The sequence below is a fragment of the Thamnophis sirtalis genome, unplaced genomic scaffold, assembly GCF_051295495.1.
Source record: "Thamnophis sirtalis isolate CommonGarterSnake01/CBP01778 unplaced genomic scaffold, rThaSir2_p1.2 scaffold_3, whole genome shotgun sequence".
In the NCBI taxonomy this organism is placed as follows: domain Eukaryota; kingdom Metazoa; phylum Chordata; class Lepidosauria; order Squamata; family Natricidae; genus Thamnophis; species Thamnophis sirtalis.
This window is the reverse complement of record NW_028261383.1, coordinates 152641686-152659714: the sequence shown is the minus strand read 5'-3', so window position 1 is coordinate 152659714 and position 18029 is coordinate 152641686. Positions and strand designations below refer to the sequence as shown.

The window sequence follows — 18029 nt, the reverse complement described above, 5'->3', positions numbered from 1 at the left end:
GCATGCCAAAAACCTGTGTTACTGTGTTCCCAGGAGTCAGCAGAGAAGGCTTCAGTACTATTTCCCTCCTCTTCCTCCTCCTCTCCAGTTTTTGTCATGAGTATCAGTCAGTGTCTGTGAAATATGATCAGTTATGCACATCCTTAACCTACGTTATTTGTGCAAGTCACAGGATTCAGGTTTTTTTTTGGAAGGGAATGTGTGTGCCTTGATGGCAAATGCTGATTTCTCCTGAGTCCACTTTGACCCAAAAGACTAAACCTAGAGGATCCCTGTGGGGAGGGGAGGAAACCAGACAAGAGCATTTGCGGGCCCTCGAGCCTGTAAACCCTTGACTCGAGCTTACAGGCTGGATTCTCTGTTTCTCAGGATCTTCGTGAAGAATGCATAAAGCTGAAAAAACGGGTCTTTGACTTGGAAAGGCAAAACCAGGCTCTCAGTGATCTTTTCCATCGAAAGCTGACTTCTGGATCTCTCTCCCAGGTATGTCCTCTCTCTTTTATCTCCCTTCTTTCTTACCATGTGCTCCGCTTACATGGACAGGCAAGATTTGTTTGCAGGGTGGGTGGGGTTTAGGTGACCGCACGCAAAGAGAGAGGGAGTCTTGGAATGATAGAGCTTGAAAGAAGATTGTTTTATCTACCTCAGTGATGGCAAACATTTTCGGCCCTGCATGCCTGTTTTGGGGGTATTTTTCAGGCTGTTTTTTGAGCCCCAAACAACCTGAAAATAGTCTGAAAAACAGCCCATTTTCAGGCTGTTTTCCGGGCCGTTTTCAGGATGTTTTCTGGTGCACCGGTGCCTGCAAAGACCAGCTGGAAACCAGAACAGCAGCTGGCGATGGTGCACGTGCCCACAGAGAGGGCTTTCCGTGCCACCTCTGGCACACGTGCCATAGGTTTACCATCACGAATCTAGCTCAAATCTTTGGGGAAATTTTTCCATTTACAACTGGACCATGGCTAAGACGCTGAGTGTGTTGAACAGAAAGGTCGGCAGTTCGGCGGTTCGAATCCCATTACTTGTCCCAGCTTCTGCCAACCTAGCAGTTCGAAAGCACGTAAAAATGCAAGCGGAAAAATAGGGACCACCTTTGGTGGGAAGGGAACAGCGTTCCGTACCCTAGTCATGCCGGCCACATGACCACGGAGACTTCTTCGGACAGCGCTGGCTCTTCGGCTTTCAAACGGAGATGACCACTGCCCCCTAGAGTTGGAAACGACTAGCACATGTGCGCGAGGGGAACCTTTACCTTACCTTTATGAGAAGCCAAAATCTGGTTACTCATGGGTTACAGTCATTTGGGAGCATTCCAATCCTAATAAACCTTGGTTGGTTTATCCGTGTGGCTGCTGAGTTCACACGTATTTCCAAGCAGTGGGGAATTACTGGAAGTACGTTGCATGGATTTGTTTTTGGAAGGTGCCGTCCTTCAGGGCGTTGGCTCTCTGCAAGCAGATGTATTGGAGCCATTCATTCTATTAATTGTCTCTTCAGACTCCAGCCCATCCAGCTTCCTTAATCTCCAGTCCGTCCCCGATCTCCCAACCAGGCACAGTAGAGAACCTCCCGGTTTCGTTTCCCCTGGGACGGTGCCTGTTGCAGAGAGAGGTACGTTCTGCAAGACCTCGATTGTCCGTTCATTTTCGGATTGCCACCTGCAGGTACAGACCTGCTGTTGCAACTGCTTCATCGTTGGGCCAGAGAGCTCTCCTATGCGTCAGACTTCGTTAATAGTTTAAGACAGGGAGAGAGCATACACTTTTTTTGAAATGGGCCCCGGAGCCATTAATTGATGCAATGCTGCACAAGTGTAGACTTTTTTTTTAAAAGATTTTTTTAAATTTTTGAATAAACACAAACAGACAAAACACACACAACCACCACCCCCCAAAACCATCTTCCATTACAAATTGTAGAAAGTGTGTTGATTGGTTACCTAAACTTCCGTGCATTTTTTCCACAGTCATCACCTACAATTCATATCAAATCATATATTTTAAATTAAAAAATTTGCGGAATTTTTGGTTGGCACATGATTTCGTTGTGGTCAGAAGCATTTGTGACCCGAGGTTCTACTGTATTTTAAACATTTGTATTGTGGGTTGCAATCATCTGCCCCCCCCCCCCAAAACAGTAGGTGGCGTCTACTGTTTTTGTTGTTTTGAAAATGTATTTATGGTTTTAATTGCAATGTATGTTTCTGAATTTCGAGCTGCCAAAGAAATTGTTTGCTGAGATGAGAGGCTAAAGATTTTGGTGGAAGTCAAAAATAAAAATCAAGTAAATAAATAAATTGATTTTATTTTTAATTTTGTTTAAACAATGAAGCTCACTTGTTCAGATGGGTGGCAGTACAACAGGGACGTGCAGGCAGGTGAGGCAGAGCCTCACCACTGTCTTCATGAAAAAAAAAATGTAAAAGGAAAAAGGCAAGAGCTGAGGTCAGGCTGAGCTAGTTGCTGCCAGAGTCACCATGGATGACTCTGCTTAACTGTTTTAAAAAACCTTTTAAAAAGCGCCCTCTACAGGAGGAGGCAGGAGAACGATGTGCTTCATCTAGTCTGACTTTAGGTGTTTTATGATCACTCAAGCAGAGTTAAGCAAGGGTTAAAAGCCTAAAAATTCCTGGCGTAGGTGAGGCACATTGTTCTCTTGCCTCCTCCTGTAGAGGGCGCTTTTTAAGAGGCTTTTAAAAACATTTATGCAGAGTCATACACGGTGACTGGCAGCAACTAGCTCAGCCTGACCTCAGCTCTTGCTTTTTTCCTTTTACATTTTTTTTCTTTTCATGATGACAGGCAAGAGCAGAGTTGAAATCCTCTCTGAAACAGCTGGAAAAGGTACCTGTGGGTCAGAGGGAGGGGGAGGAATTCAAACTTCATCCTCAAGTGTAGATCCCTCCCCAAGTGTAGTTTGATTGCAGGCAGAGCCACGTTGCCTTTTCAAACACACACACACACACACACACTATATATAAGCCCAGCTTTACTGATTACAAGTTTGAAAAGGCAACGTGGCTCCGCCTGCAATCAAAGGCTCGGATCGGCTCCCCTCCGGCTTCTCTGCATCTTCTCTCACCCCAGCCTGCTAGCAGGAGGTGAATGGGTGGGTGGGCATTATTGCCTTTCAGGCATTTCCCACCCAGACATCAGGCTGCATTTGCAATGGGGGGGTGGGGGGGATATGGCAGAGGAGCTGCTTTCAAGCCATTGAAAAATATATCCAATCCACCTTCTGTGTTTGTGTTTGTTTGAGAGTGAGTGAGAGAGGGAAAGGGATAGGAGAGATAGTCCAATCCAACTTCTCTGTGTGCGTGTGTCTGTTTGAGAGAGGGAGGGAGAGAGGGAGGAAGGAGGGGGAGAGAGAAGAAAGAAAAACATGCTGTCGCTTTAAATCGGAACTGAGCATGCCTGGTGGTGGAATTCTGGGAGTTGAAGTCCACAAATCTAAAAAAATTTGAAACCCACCACTGTGTCAGTGCCTCAGCAGCCATAAACTTCACCGCACATCACTGCAGTACAAACTGATTAAATAAATTGCACTTGCTTGTAGGTATGCTATATATGGAAGATGCAAGATTGAAATGGAGGCAAGTGCCTCAAATTCATAGGACTAGCTAAAGTCAACATCATCTAGTCCAGCCCTCTGCATATTTTCTCTTTGGTGGCATCCATTCAGTGCACACTTTAGCAAACTGCAGCCGGGATTGAAGGTAAAATTTACATGGAGAGTAGGAGGCAGAATTCATGCTTTTCCTGCACATTTTAGCTTCAATCCATTAGGTTACCACTTAAAAATAATATTGAGCCAGAAGGGGATGGAAAAATTCTTTCTCCGCTACTTCTGGGGAACTTTTGCCCATTGTAGAAGACTAGACTAGACTGGTGGAAGAGTAGGATAAATCATTTGATCTGGTTGTAAAGGAGTCTGGGGACACCTGCAGAAAAACACAGAAGATGTTGTGGTCAAGAGAGCAGAAATGGAAATCCAAAGCTGGCCTAGTTACATTCTGTATATCTTCGTTTCGTCTCCAGGTCATCTCTGAAGAACACTGTCTGGAAATTCCTGGATCTAATCCCCAATCTCTGGAAGCTCTCTCCCCTTTCCTCCGAAAGAAGGCCCAAATCCTGGAAGTGCTTCGTTCTTTGGAAGAGATGGACCCGCTGCTCGCCTTTCCTTCCCCTTGGAGAGAACCTGGACAGCTGAGCTCCCCAGAAGGAGTGACGGCAGAAGCTTGGCCGTGTCTGCTGCTGGCTCAGGGCGAAGGAAGGCCTAGGCAGCCTCCGCTCAAAAGTGAGGGCAGCTCCTCCTCTTCCTCCGATGAGGCTGGGGAGCCTGATCCTCCAGAGAAAGGACACCCTGGGCAAGTCTTGCTGAGTGCCCTGGCTGAACACAAGCTGGAATTAGGCGAGGTGGAGACGTACCTGCAGCATGTCCTTCGGGAGGCTGGGGACAGTGCCCTGCTCAATGGGGAGCCCAGTGGGCCCTCCTTGATCTCCGACGGGCAGGGCAGGAGCTACAAGCACATCCAGGCCGTGAGTTGCCTAGAGGCTTTGGGCCCACCCTCTGCCTGCAGGGAGCCAGCCTACCTGAGCGTCCTTGCCTCCAGCGAAGACAAAGATAAGTCTCGGCCAGGGCTCCCTATCCCCTCCCCTTCCAAGGTGCTCAAATTGCTGAAAATGCCACCGCCGCCCAGCCCCGCTGCCCTTCGCCTCAGCCCGCAGCTCACCCGCAGCTCCAAAATCCCCTGCCGCAGTAACACCTACGAGGTGTACCACTCCCCGACGCCTAGCCACAAGGGCTCCCCCGACAGCCCCTTTCCTGCAGACTCTGGCATTGGCGGAGGGCATCCCTCCCCCAAGGCTGGCCGACCCCTTGTCCCAGAGTCCCCCACGAGCGCTCCCACATTACCAGACCCTTTTGGGTACCACAAACCTCACGAGTACGAGAACATCTTAGAGCTGACCCTCAGCACTGCCATGAGCTCTCGGTCCCCCTCCTTCCGTGATACCAAATTGGATGCACCTGAGGCACTCCTGCCTTCCTGCCGCTTGGCTCCTCTTCGGGTGGTGGCGCCTGGTGACGTCTCGCTGGAGCCCTGCCCTGCCGGCCACCGAGAAAAGTCGGGCTCAGAGAGCAGGCGCTCGCCGCCTCTGACCCGCAGGAACCCCGACAACTCCAAGAGAGGCGCCAGCGGCTCTACCAAGCGGGCGCTGGAGGTGGCAGCCAGCATGCCCTTCAAAGAGCGGCTGACAGTGCTTGGGAAATTGAAAGGGGCGGAGGGGAAAGAGGGACCGGGCTTTGAGAAGGGGAGGGCCCCCACCCGGCCAGGGGAGCGTGGGGAAAGCCTTCCCGATGCCCACCCCAGGCTGGGCTCTGGGAGCAGCAGCCTCAAGCACCCCGAGCCTTGCCATGGGAACGAATCAACCCCTCGTTGCTACTCTTCCCATTCTGTGGGTTCCCGTGGCAACGACGCTGAGCACCCGGGCTCCAAGAGTCGCTCTCTAGGGACACCAGTGAACAGAAATCCCTCCAAACCCCTGCTGCCCGGGAAGAATGCCAAGAGTCCCCACGGGAGCCCCACCAAGTTACCGTCCAAGTCCCCAACCAAGCCCCCTGCTCCAGAACCCAAGCCATGCCCACCCACAGCCAAGGCATCCAGCGGTTTTGGGCGCAAAAACCCCCCTGGCCCGGACCAGGCTAAGGGCAAAACTGGGCCTCCCGCTAGTATTGAAGAAAAGGTGATGAAAGGTATTGAAGAGAACGTCCTGCGAAGGCACAAAGGCGGGCCGACCTCCGGGGAGACCAAGCAGAAGAATTCAAGTGGTCTTGCCAGTTGGTTTGGCCTGCGCAAGAGCAAACTGCCTGCCCTCAGCCGGAGGCCAGAGACTCCCAAAGCCAAGGACAGCAAAAGCGGCTCGCGCAAGCAGGAGTCAGAAAGCTTGAACATTTCCAAGCTGATGGAGAAGGCGGAAGACCTGCGCAAGGCCCTGGAGGAGGAGAAGGCCTACATCAATGGGCTGGCCCTGGATAAGACTCGGTCCCACACCTGTGACACCGGACACAGCCAGCTCACCCTTATGTACCAGGAGGTGACTGCGGAGAACTTCATGCAGCAGCTGCTCAATAGGTAAGTCTGAACTGAGTAAGCAGATCAGAGGGGGATCTGCCTGAAAGGGCTTAAAGGCACATGTTGAAGGCTGATCTCACCCCCAAGAGGTGTCCTACTTAAGCTAGGATCAGTGCTTTGTTTCTCGCTAACTCTGGGATCCAAATTTGCATAGAACTGAAGATTTCTGGTTGGGATCAAGAGTGGAGCCAGTGAGGGGGGTAAGAGCGTAATGAATAGCTGTACAGATTGAGTGAAACTCTTTAAAGGGGACAACACCCACCCACACCCACTTTTTAATCTTGTTAAGACTTCACCAGATGTTGGCCATTTGTTCCCAAGCTTTTTTTTCACATTCCCAAAGAGCTAAAAAGTCCACCCCCCCCCTCCCTTCTTTGTTTTTAAATAAAAATTATCACCCTCAAGATTACTAACAGGGTCCCAGATTCTGGATGTCTTTGACAAGGTCTGATATAACCAGAGTAAATTTTTTTTTTGCCTCTGATGGATTGAGAGATGGACTACAGAAGTGATACCTTGAGCTCTGCAAGGCATGTACTGAAAGTAGGCAAATCCTCTAGATCAGGGGTGTCAAACTCAAAGCATGTGGGTCGGATCCAGCCCATGGGGTGCTTATATCTGGCCCATAGGGCTGCCCTGGAAACAGTGAAGGTGCCTCTGCTAGCGAAAATGGAACTCAGGAGGACTGTGTGCGGCCCTCCCATGCTCCATTTTCAGCCGCAACAGCTCCTGCAAACCTCTGCCAGCCAATACAGAGCTCCGTTTTGGCTGCTGGAAGGCTGCAGGAGGTTGTCGCAGCTGAAAACGGGGCCTCGGGGGGTGCGTGTGACCCACGGGCTCTGTTTTTGCTGATGGAGGGCTAGCAAAACAAACTAAAAAGAAACCAAAAGGAGAAATGCTTCTCCTTTTGCATTTGAGCATCCAAGAAGGGACAAGAAAGGGAAAGAAAAAGAAGGAAAGATGAGAAAAGAACAAGGAAGGAAAAAGAAGGAAAGAGGGGAAGGAAGAAGAAAGGAGAAAGAAGAGGGAAGAGGGAGGGAGGAAGATTATGAGAGGGAGGGAGGATCAGAGGAAAGTCTTGCCTTAGCACTTGGCCACCAGCAGCCCTGCTGCCCTTTTGCCATCCCCTTATTCCCTCTTCCTGACTTCTCTTGGTGGTCTCCCATCCTATCAATGAGGATGCTTTGGTTACAAAGCCGGGTCTCCTTGCTTGGAGAGGGAGTGGGCCTCCGTCTCCCACCCCCACCATGAGCAACTTTACAAAGGAGAGCGAGCACAGCAGCAGCAGAGGAGGAGATAAGCACAACTGGGCACCCCCTTGGGGAAGCGGGGCTGGGCTGGGCTGTTCTAGGCTGTGGGGTCCTAGTGCTCTGGTTGTTCGAGGGACGGGCTGGGCGCTTGCCCTCCTCTGCCTAGGGCTCTGCACAGCTTGCGCCACCATCTGGGGGTCCTCCTTGTGGCTTGAGAGGGACAGCGAGGCTGCTCTGAAGGACAAGGGTTTGGCATGCTCCCTGGTCTCACCTTCTTCCACTGGAGAGAATGGGGCCCCCGCCAGTCGTTCCCTCCCCCCAACGTGAATGAGGAAGAGCTTGCAATGTCTCCGGGCCACACCCTCCCTCCCCAAGGTCAAATACAAATCCGATGCAGCCCTCAATGAAATCGAGGTTGACACCCCTGCTTTTAGATGTTTTGCAATTTTACTTCTCATCAATCCAAGCTAGCAAGGGCAGAGGGCGGGGCTTATGGAAGTTGTAGTTGAAGACAGTGTGAAGGACATCCATTCTCCTGCTCTTGCGACAGTACTTAGAGAGGGTCCCACGTCTCTTTTCTGCGTGGAGACCCTACAGATCTTGCAAAACGGGCTAAAGGATTGAAAGAAGGAGGAGCTTCGGGGTACTGACCTCCACTGCTCTTGCAGGGTGGATGGGAAAGAGGCCCCGTGTGAGACTCATCTGGAGCAGAAGAATGAGCTACAGGGCCTGCAAAGAGGCCTGCGTGATGCCAAAGACCCCCGCCTTATCCGGCCGCCACGCAATGGCATTGTTGGGCACCTCCATGCCTGTCCGGAGGCTCCAGATAAGGTGAGCTCTCGGGTGAAGGGTGGTGGGGGAAGCAACCTGAAGCCCCTCATCCATGCCTCAGCTGCCAGAGGACTCATCCTCATCTCCTTTGTCTCCCTTGTAGCTTCACGAAGCTGCCTTGCGGGAGGATCTGCCATCTGACGACAGCTTGGCTGAACTGGTGACCTCCCAGCACTTTGCCGGTGAGCTCCAAGGAAAGCGGAAGGGATAGGCTGGAGCTGGCAAAAGAGCTGTTATTTCAACTTAGCAGCTAGCATAGGATGGGCTAATCTTTTGGGGGCCTGTACTGTTGAAATGCAGTTTTAAAAAAAAGCAACACCACCAGGTTTATTTCTTCCACAAGGAGAATGAAGTCCTGTCAAGGATATTCCCATGATTCCACACAAGCTTCCATGAATTGTACTCCCATGTTTACACAGGAAATTACTACCACAGAGAATTGTTTCCTAGAAAGGAAATGCATATCCTATCTGTAGCGGGGTCTGGTGGCTTTGTTCCAATTATGAGATGATTAAAAAGGGGGGTGAGAATTTTTTTCCCCCTATGTAATGCAGTCTCTGCCACTTCATATCCTTTGAACTGAATTACAGAACTGTAATTCAGAACTATAGAATACTCATCGGTATTGATCACACTGATGGAGAATTATGGGAACTTTCCCATAATTCTCCCATCAGCGTGATCAATACCAATGATACCAGAGAATCCTGGGAGTCATTTAGATGTTGACAGAACGTTAGACATTGGATTTAAAAAGCACAATAATTTAGGTAATGCTTGCTGACATCCCATTCCTCACAGAGCATAGATGTGGAAGGAAATCAGGTTTTTGTGTAAATAATGTTGGAAATCCCCTTTCCTGGATTTTCTTCCCAATTGTGGAAAGAGGACAGAAGAAAGTAGGTGGGGACGTATGCACTGCTGAACATTAGACAAGGCAATGAGGACACAATAATTAACATGTTGTGATGGAGGATCAGCAACTTTTGCCCACAATTCTACCACCTGCAAACTCACCTACATGGTGGGCTGCTGAAATCTATTTTTTTTAAAAAAAATCAAAAACTTTCCATATCTCTGGGAGCAGGAGGGAGCTCCTTCACTATTTAGAATTTTTTAAAAACTTCTTAATTTTTAAAATGTTTATTTTTTATTGTGGGAAAATCACATGGCCAATGCCTTGTGTCTTAAAAGATGGCTGGCCGTTGAATTACATCTCTGTCTTCTGCTTTGCTTTTCCGCTAAGGCAGAGATCCCCAACCCCTGGCCACACAAGCGGCAGGCTCACATGAAAATCCATCCCCTTTTCTTCCCCCCCTCCCCCCCCCCGGCCTCCCCCATTGCTGGTCTGGAACTGGACAGGTTGGGACTTTTGCTCTAAGGCAGTGGTTCTCAACCTTCCCAATGCCGCAACCCTTTAATATAGTTCCTCATGTTGTGGTAACCTCCAACCATAAAATTGGTGTCTTGTTCCTAAGACCATCGAAAATATGTGTTTTCTGATGGTCTTAGGTGACCCCTGTGAAAAGGTCGTTCGACCCCCAAAGGGGTCTCGACTCACAGGTTCAGAACCACTGCTCTAAGGGGACTGGTTTGAAGAAAATAAATAAGAATTCTAGGAGGTTTTTTTCTCTCCAGGCAGGTGTATTTTCATGAAAGCAAAAGTTTGGCTTTCTAAACATAAATTCCAACTCTTATCATCTCTGGCCATTGACCATGAAACCTGGAGCTAAATATTTGGACAGTTGCATGCTACCCATTCACTCATATAAAGGCCCCCAATATATACTGCTGAGTAGGTCAGGGAGATGGATTTCTGGAGGAGGTGTAGACTTTGGCTTCATCTCTTCATGCAGGTAGTCCTCGACTTACAACAGTTCATTTAGTGACTCTTCAAAGTTACAATGGCACTGGGGAAAAAAGTGACTTCTGACCGTTTTTTACACTTACGACAGTTGTAGCATCCCCATGGTCACATGATCAAAATTCAGGTGCTTGGCAAACTGCAGTGTACCGGGGTCACGTGATCAGCTTTTGCGACCTTCTGACAAGCAAAAAGCAATGGGAAATCCAGATTCACTTAACAGTCATGTTATGAACTTAGCAAAATGCAATGATTCACTTAACAACCCTGCAAGAAAAATCGTAAAATGGGGCAAACTCGCTTAAACGTTTCACTTGAACCACATAAATTTTGGGCTCAATTGTGGTCGTAACTCAAGGACTACCTGTAGTTTCTGGTTTATGTCCGCAGTGTGTAGCTCCTTGACACGGACTCTGGACAGTGGCATTGGCACATTCCCCCCTCCTGACTACTGCAGTGGGATGCCCTGCAAGAGTGTCCCGAAACTGAGACCTCGGTTGGATCCTCCACCAGCAGGACCTCTCCCACCTAGAGGTCCCCCACCTGTCACCAGAGTGCCCCGCAAAGCCCGAACGCTGGAAAGGGAGGTGCCAAGCGCAGAGGACCTGATGGGGCCTAGCAAGCACCAAAGCATGCCAGCTTTCCATGGCATCTTAACCAGTGCAGAGCCGGCCCTCAGCCGCCATGATCGCAGAGGCTGCCTGCAAGGTTCGTACCATTTGAAAGAGATCTAACCAAAGAAGCTACGTATTGTCCTCTTTTTCTGAAACCCGTATATATGTACACACACACTCCACAAGCAGACGTTTTGCTAGTGTGCCTTTACCAGTGGCGCTCAACCGATTTCATTATATTGTTCTCCAATTTTTAAAGGGGATCTTTTGGCTTAAATTGTTAGCCAAGTAGTTTCAGGGTTAGGGTTAGAAGGACTATAAGCTGGTCAAAGGGACGCAGGTTACAATTCTGATTTAGATGGATCCATAGCTTTTCTTCTGCGACCCAATTTTCTAGGAATGGAACTTAAAAGACCAGACAGTCCTATGCAATGAAAAGAATCAGCTAGATGTTGATTTGTGTATTTCTAAGATACTGAAGTATGAAAAAACCAGAAGGAAGACTCTTAAGTCGTTCTGTCCTTAACTAATAGAAAAACCAGGATGTTCACCCTACTTTCTGAATATTTGTCACCAATTTGTGCAGGTCATTTCAGCTGGAATGTACAATGTCATTTGGAATCCTATTCCTGAGGCGGATCAAATATCATAAAATGTAAACCTATTATTTTAAAATATAATTCATTCAGCATTTAAAAGATGCAAAGCGTTCACCCAGTCTGATCCAGACTCGCAGTGTTTCTGTTGTGTTGTCTCAAAGCAGTTGGTCTCAGCTCACTGGTAATGACTTCCTGATTTTTCCTACACAGATCTCTGCAGTGAAGCCAGCAATCCCCGGCGTATCCAACATGGCAAGAACTGGACTTTCCCTAATGCCAAAGCATCAGCGGGCATGGATCCCTTTCTCTGCTCTTCTGACAGGCTGGAAGAGTTCCATGGCTCTGCAATGGTAGGGGTCAGGGATGAGTTTGGGGGGGGGGGGGAGGCAGCAGGCAGACAGATGTCACACTGCAAAACAGAGATATTTCAGACAGCAGTTGGTTTACCAAGGGCTTGTGAAGCTAAGAATCACTGTAGTAGCTTTTGATGTTATCCACAAGGGAGCATGAAGATAGTAACCAGCACTGACAGATTTGTTGTTAAGTAACTCACAGACAGCTTTGTTTTCCTGAGTGGTTCTAGTCATGCTAGACATCTTTGCAAAATCACGCAGTAGGTGATGCTATAGGGAGCAGTTATCAACGGCGTCTCCTTCCTCTTTGTCCCAAAGCAATGGCTCCGCTTTCAGCTTTTAGGGCAGAAGAAGGAGCAAGTTCACGATGAGACGAGGCTCTTTAACATGCAAATACGAAATCCATAAATGAATGTTAAGTATGTTACCAACCATGGGTTCTATATAAAAATGTGGGATAACAACCTAATCGCAATACAATACGTAAACAATTAGACTGTTTTGGCTGCTGTGTTAGTTTCTAGGTTTTCCAGGAACTGAAGAGATGGAGAGGTTCCTCAATTAACTTCGGTAATTGGAATGAGATTTTTTCCGTGGCTAAAAGCTGCAATCATCATGTGCAGCGTCATGTGTCCTTGCTGCTAGTTCCCGGTTAGCATTGTTCAGTGAATCACCGCAGGTTGTTAAACAAGGACCTCAAGTGATCACCACTTTTGGACTTCCTGCTGGCCTTTCCATTGACTTTGCTTGTGGGAAGCCAATGGGGAAGGTCGCAAATTGTGATCATGGGGTCATGGGACACCGCAATAGTTGGAAATCTGGGCCGGTTGCTGAGCAACTAGATCACCACTGTGTGACTGTGAGGGCACTGAGCCGGCCAAAGCTTTGAAGACTGGTCGTTAAGTACCACACGTTCACCAACTGTCCCAAGTTCAAATGATTGCTGAAAGAGTGATTGTTAAATGAGGTAAATGGAAAAAAAAAGGAACTACCGTATTTTTCAGAGTATATGATGCACCCCTTTCCCTTAAATAAAGAGGCTGAAATACTGGGTGCATCTTATACACTGAATACAGCATTTCTTTGCCTCCCGAAACCCTGCCCCTTCACCAAAATGGCCTTGCGTAGGCTTTAGGAGACTTCCAGAGTGCTCCTGGGGGCTGGAGACGGCAAAAATGAGCGAAAAACGGGCCATTTTTTGCTCAATTCTCTCCCCCCCCCATCCCCAGGAGCACTCTATAAGCCTCCTAAAGTCTATACATGCCCTTTTTTTGACCAAAAAATGGGCCATTTTTGCTCATTTGTGGGGGCACCCCCCCCCCCCAGGAACACTCTACAAGCCTCCTAAAGGTCATGCCCCCTTTTTGGAGAAAAAAAACTAGTCTGTTTTTGCGAAAAACAGGTCATTTTGGGGAGGCTTGCAGAGTGCAAAAACTTTTTTTTTTAATTTGCCTCTTCAAAATCTTGGTGCACCTTATACTCCGATGCATCTTATACTCTGAAAAATACTGTAATTCCCTCCCCCCCCCCAATTGTGTTGAAAATACAAAACGCAGTTGTGGAGCTCATCCTTGCCCTCTTGGCCACACCTCACGTGGCTCTCAATAGCTGTAAAACAGAAATAGAGCAAAATCAAAACCAGGGTGGTCAGTCTCCCCGGCTATCTTCTATTGAGTAGAGTTCTATCTTTTTGCTTCTGTAGGGCTCGGCTTGCAATGTAGTCGAGAGAAGACGGGCATCCTCAGAAGGACCTCAGGCCTCCCCGGCTTTCAGCACCAGCAGCAGCCGAACCCCCAGTGCTTCTGACATGGGTGAAGAGGGCAGCACAGAAGCCTGTTCCAGGGATATGGGTCCAGAGGGCCAGCCGGGCCTGGAGAACTCGGAGTCCCTCAGTGACTCTCTCTATGACAGCTTGTCCTCCTGTGGCAGTCAGGGCTGAGAGCATCTTGAGGAAGAATGAGGGCATTGACTTCCTGGGTTGACACACTGCCACATGCTCCTGCCTGGTGCTTTCAGGGCCCAGCTCTTGCCCACAGGATCCTGCTCGATTCTTCTAAACCAAATCATGGCCTGCACCAGAACATAACGTGTCTTCCACACCAGCTCCCTGTCCATTCTTAAGCAGGGAGATGGGACTTCTTCAGCAGGGCGCCACCTGACTTGCCTATTAAAAAAAAGAGACAGAAAGGGAAGAGAAGGTGGGCAGGATGGAAAGTGGTTGCGGGCATCTCCATCCGGTTGAATGGCATTGATCAACTTTGGGGTTGTGTGGTTTTGCACATTTAAGTAGGTATCCCCGTTGGTGAAAGCACTGCGGATGGGAGGGAGTCCAATTGGTCTTGTTGGTCCATTATTCAACTAGGTGGACTCGCTGTGGAGGAAAAATATAAGAGAGGATTGTTGTGGGTTCCCGGATGCCCTAAGCAGAGAGTATATTCCCTTGAAGGGTAAGTGATTCCAATTCACAGTTTGCACCAGCAAAACACTCTCTTGCCGTGACCTCCCTTTTGCAGGCTGGGAGGGGTGTGCTAATTATGATGCCCTTGCCAGGGGAAGATTTTTTTCTCCCATCCTTGTATCTATCCAAACTGCCCTATTTTACCTCAGTGGCAGTGCAGTGCTTGCCTTAGCAAATTACCGAAGCCCTTCCTTCCACCTCTTGACAAAAAAAAAAAAGCATGTGAGATTTTGCCAAAACCAGGACTCCCGTCCATCGGGAAAGAGGAGTGAAGTGGGCCTTCCATCCATTTCTTTCATTCAAGCATGTGGCTGCCTGGGGGTGGGCTGGGGGTACCAAACTGATGTCTAGGGGGTGTGGATGCTTTGACGAGAAGAGCCCCTCTTGACAAGCATCATAATTGTGAGTAGGTTCGCTTTTCTCTCATTGTATTTCATCAAATGGTCCCTCCTTTCCTTCCTTGTTCCCAAATCCAGTTGAAGGAACAAGAACCTCAGAGCTACTGTATGTCTGGGTTAGATAGTTTGGGTCTTCACTCCTTGCCCCCTTTCTGTGTAACTTTTTTTTTTAATTAAGAAACATTTAAGTTATTAATGTTGCTGATCTGGTTTCTGTGCAGCTCAGCTGCTTTCTCCCCCATCCTTGTTTCTATGGGGAGCTGTGTTGGTTCCCTAGATGGTGCTATTTTGCTGTGCACAGGCCTCCCCCCTCTCCTGATGAGTCTTTCTTTTTGTTGTCTTTTTTTTTTTTTACTTCGATATATTTTAAAATATTAAGATGTCTTTGGCTCCTTTTTTATTTATATAAGTTATTGTGAAATGAGGCTGTCTGTTGTCTTGAATCTCCTAAAAATAAAGGGGTTTAAAAAAAAAAGAGGAATGTGTGCCTGAAATACTTGGGCGTTTGGAATGAATTTGCAGAGGCTACTCATGATTTATGATAGACCTGAGCAGATCTGAAGAGCAACATGTGATGGTGCACGCATGGCACCGCTTGGAGAACGCATGAAGCCAAATGCATCTTTTCCTAGGATTACATGCCAGTTGTGTGGGACAGCTGTGAAAGCCAAGGAAAATGGGCTGCTTTAAACCAGCGCTCACCAACTGATGGTCCGTGAAATTTTTTTGGTGGTCTGCAGAATTTTTTTTTGCATTTTTTATATTGCACTAAATCATGGGTCATCAAACTACGGCCCCTGGGACGGATACGTGCAATGAACATTTGTGTTGCTGCAGAGAGCCTTCCCCCTTCGGGGTCTTTTTGTGCAGATTGGGGGGGGGGAGAAATTTCACCTTGGGGCTTGCTTCAGCCTCCTGGTGCGGGGCTTTGGGCGAAGGTTGGAGGAAAGTGCCGCTGGTGGCGAAGAATCGGAGGGCCTTGTTCCACTGGGACTGTATCATGGCCTGTAGCTGGCTTTGCACTCCTTGCACATATGTGCTAGTTATTCCTGACTCTAGGGGGCGGTGCTCATTTCCATTTCAAAGCCAAAGAGCCAGCGCTGTTCGAAGTAATCTCTGTGGTCATGTGGCCAGTATGACTAAACACCAAAGGCGCACAGAACGCTGTTACGTTCCCACCAGATGGTTCCTATTTCTCTACTTGCATTTTTTACATGCTTTCGAACTTCTAGGTTGACAGAAGCTGGGACAAGTAATGGGAGCTCACTCCATTACACGGTACTAGGGATTTGAACCTCCGAACTGCCGACCTTTCTGATTGGCAGTCAACTGTTATTTACAGGTAACAAGTGCAATTTTATATATACTTACCTAACGTGAATGTGATTCAAATACATAGATACTAATTTCTAATATATCTTATATAACTCATTCTTTTCCACCTGTGTTTTGTATAAATGGGTTCCATATTACATTGGGCTTGTCCATACAAAGTCTGCAAATGATATCAGCTGTTCAATTCATTGAGTCAAAAAGGCCATACATTTATCTTCCCAATGCTGCAGTATCAATCGGCAACATTGGAAATAGTTTTTGGCCATGGGGGGGCGGGGAGGCAGGGAGAATCCATTTGCATTAACCACCGTCCGATTCCATGTCTAGGTATGTAATTCAAGGAAATAGTATCCACTCAAAATGTTAGCTTTAGTCACAGTCATATTTACACAGTGTGAGCTTAACTTTCCTTACAATCCTCAGTGCATGCTTTCAGTGATGATTGAATCGAAATCAGAAATGGAACAGTTACGCCTTAAGACAAGGAACTAGGATTTTCCCAACAGGAGGGAAACTGGAATCTATCTTGTATTCAGGCTTCACCCCATTACTAGATTAGCTGGGGATCTCCCAGGTTTCTGAAAACAAGGTTTTTTTGGCATAATTGGAAATGCTAGGAATTGAATCCAGAATCTTTTCTAGGTAGGTTGTATGTTTTACTCTTACAGTATGATGTTCTGTGTAGTTCATGGGCATGGATAGAAATAGGCAACCTGCCTGTTTAAAGTACTTGAGCCACCGGCTTCCTACGGACCTAGGCTAATTGCAGAGATGTTGACATTTGACCTAGATCAGAGTTTTGTAATTAGCTTAAGTTTGCAGAAGGCAGATTTCACTGGAAGGGGAATAGAAGAAAGCTTGGCTTCCATCCAGGGGCTCAACAGGAGTCCTACAAAAGCTTAAAGCTTCCAGTGAAGGCATCAAAAAGAAGCTTGGCTTAATGGCATTATTGTCGGAGTGGCCAAAGGCCTCCCCCCTCCCCTCCCTTGCTTCCGTGGCTCTGGCTTTCCGCAGATCCTTGACACCGCCTAGTGCTCTAAAGTGTGAATAGCATTGTTGCATTGCACAGCCCTTGCATCACCATCCAGTAAATGCCAGCTTGGTGACCAAGGTTGCAAGCAGGTTGGTTTCCTTTGGAGACCATTTCAGCAACAGAGTTAATAGCAGTGAGGTTTGAGCAGAGCAGGACTCTTGAGGGGAAAATTGGGAGGGAGACCTGCACTCTTGTCCTCTATTACATCACCTCTGATTTGACTGCCTGGCTCATTCTTGGTAGGTTCTTGGGGTGCTGAAAGCCTCTAAAATATTTAATTTTGCTAGACATTTTTTCATTATTAACACGCAAAGGGGCGGGAATTGGAAAACAACCTGGAGAGCGGTTTCTAGCCATCACATCCTACAACAAACAATTGAAAGAACGGAGTATATTTAGCCTTGAAAAGATGAAGGGCAAGGTAAGGAAGGAGTTCAACTCCTTGTGGATAGCTACCCCTGCAGAAAACAGCACCAGGCCTCTGCTTTCTGTGCCCGAGAGGGAACAATACAATTAGTAAGCTCATTTGAGAACTACGCACAAATATAAGTGGGTAGCACTGTGGTCAGGGCAACCTCAGGCAAGCCTCTCCCTGCCTTGCCTGTCATAGTAGGTGGAAGGATTTGGGTTGGGTTAGCACATCATGAGAAAGGTGGGGCTAGATGAATCAAAAGTTGGAATTAAGATTGCCGGGAGAGATATCAACAACTTCAGATATGCAGATGATACCACTCTAGGGGCAGAAAGTGAAGAGGAACTAAAGAGCCTCTTGATGCAGGTGAAGAGAGTGCAAAGGTTGGCTTGAAATGCAACGTTAAGAAAACTAAGATGATGGCATCTGGCCCTCTCAATTCCTGGCAAATAGATGGGGAAGAAATGGAGGTAGTGACAGATTTTATTTTCCTGGGCTCCAAGATCACCGTAGATAGAGAATGCAGCCAAGAAATTAAAAGATGCTTGCTCTTGGGGAGGAAAGCGATGGCAAAGCTAGACAGCTTACTAAAAAGCAGAGACATCACCCTGCCAACAAAAGTGCATACAGTCAAAGCTATGCTTTTCCCAGTTGCAATGTATGGCTTTGAAGGTTGGACCATAAAAATGGCTGAGGGCCAATGAATTGAGGCCTTTGAACTCTGGTGCTGGAGAAGACTCCTGCTAGTC

General features: G+C 47.8%; 1 protein-coding gene across 5 annotated transcripts in view; it reads left to right on the top strand.

The window, feature by feature from the left end:
* NCKAP5L (NCK associated protein 5 like) overlaps positions 1–15839 on the top strand; it is a 58134-nt gene extending 42295 nt beyond the window's left edge. For 4 of the 5 annotated variants that reach the window (XM_087710459.1, XM_087710462.1, XM_087710460.1 and 1 more), the window contains exons 6-13: positions 370–483; positions 1498–1611; positions 4038–6133; positions 8052–8214; positions 8318–8396; positions 10469–10786; positions 11502–11641; positions 13347–15838. In XM_087710459.1, coding sequence (XP_087566585.1) covers positions 370–483; positions 1498–1611; positions 4038–6133; positions 8052–8214; positions 8318–8396; positions 10469–10786; positions 11502–11641; positions 13347–13583 — 3261 coding nt within the window. In that variant the 3' untranslated portion in view covers positions 13584–15838. Of the gene's footprint in view, positions 1–369; positions 484–1497; positions 1612–4037; positions 6134–8051; positions 8215–8317; positions 8397–10468; positions 10787–11501; positions 11642–13346 lie in introns of all 5 variants that reach the window. The other variant, XM_087710463.1, reaches the window with a different exon arrangement.
* Positions 15840–18029: the final 2190 nt, after the last annotated feature.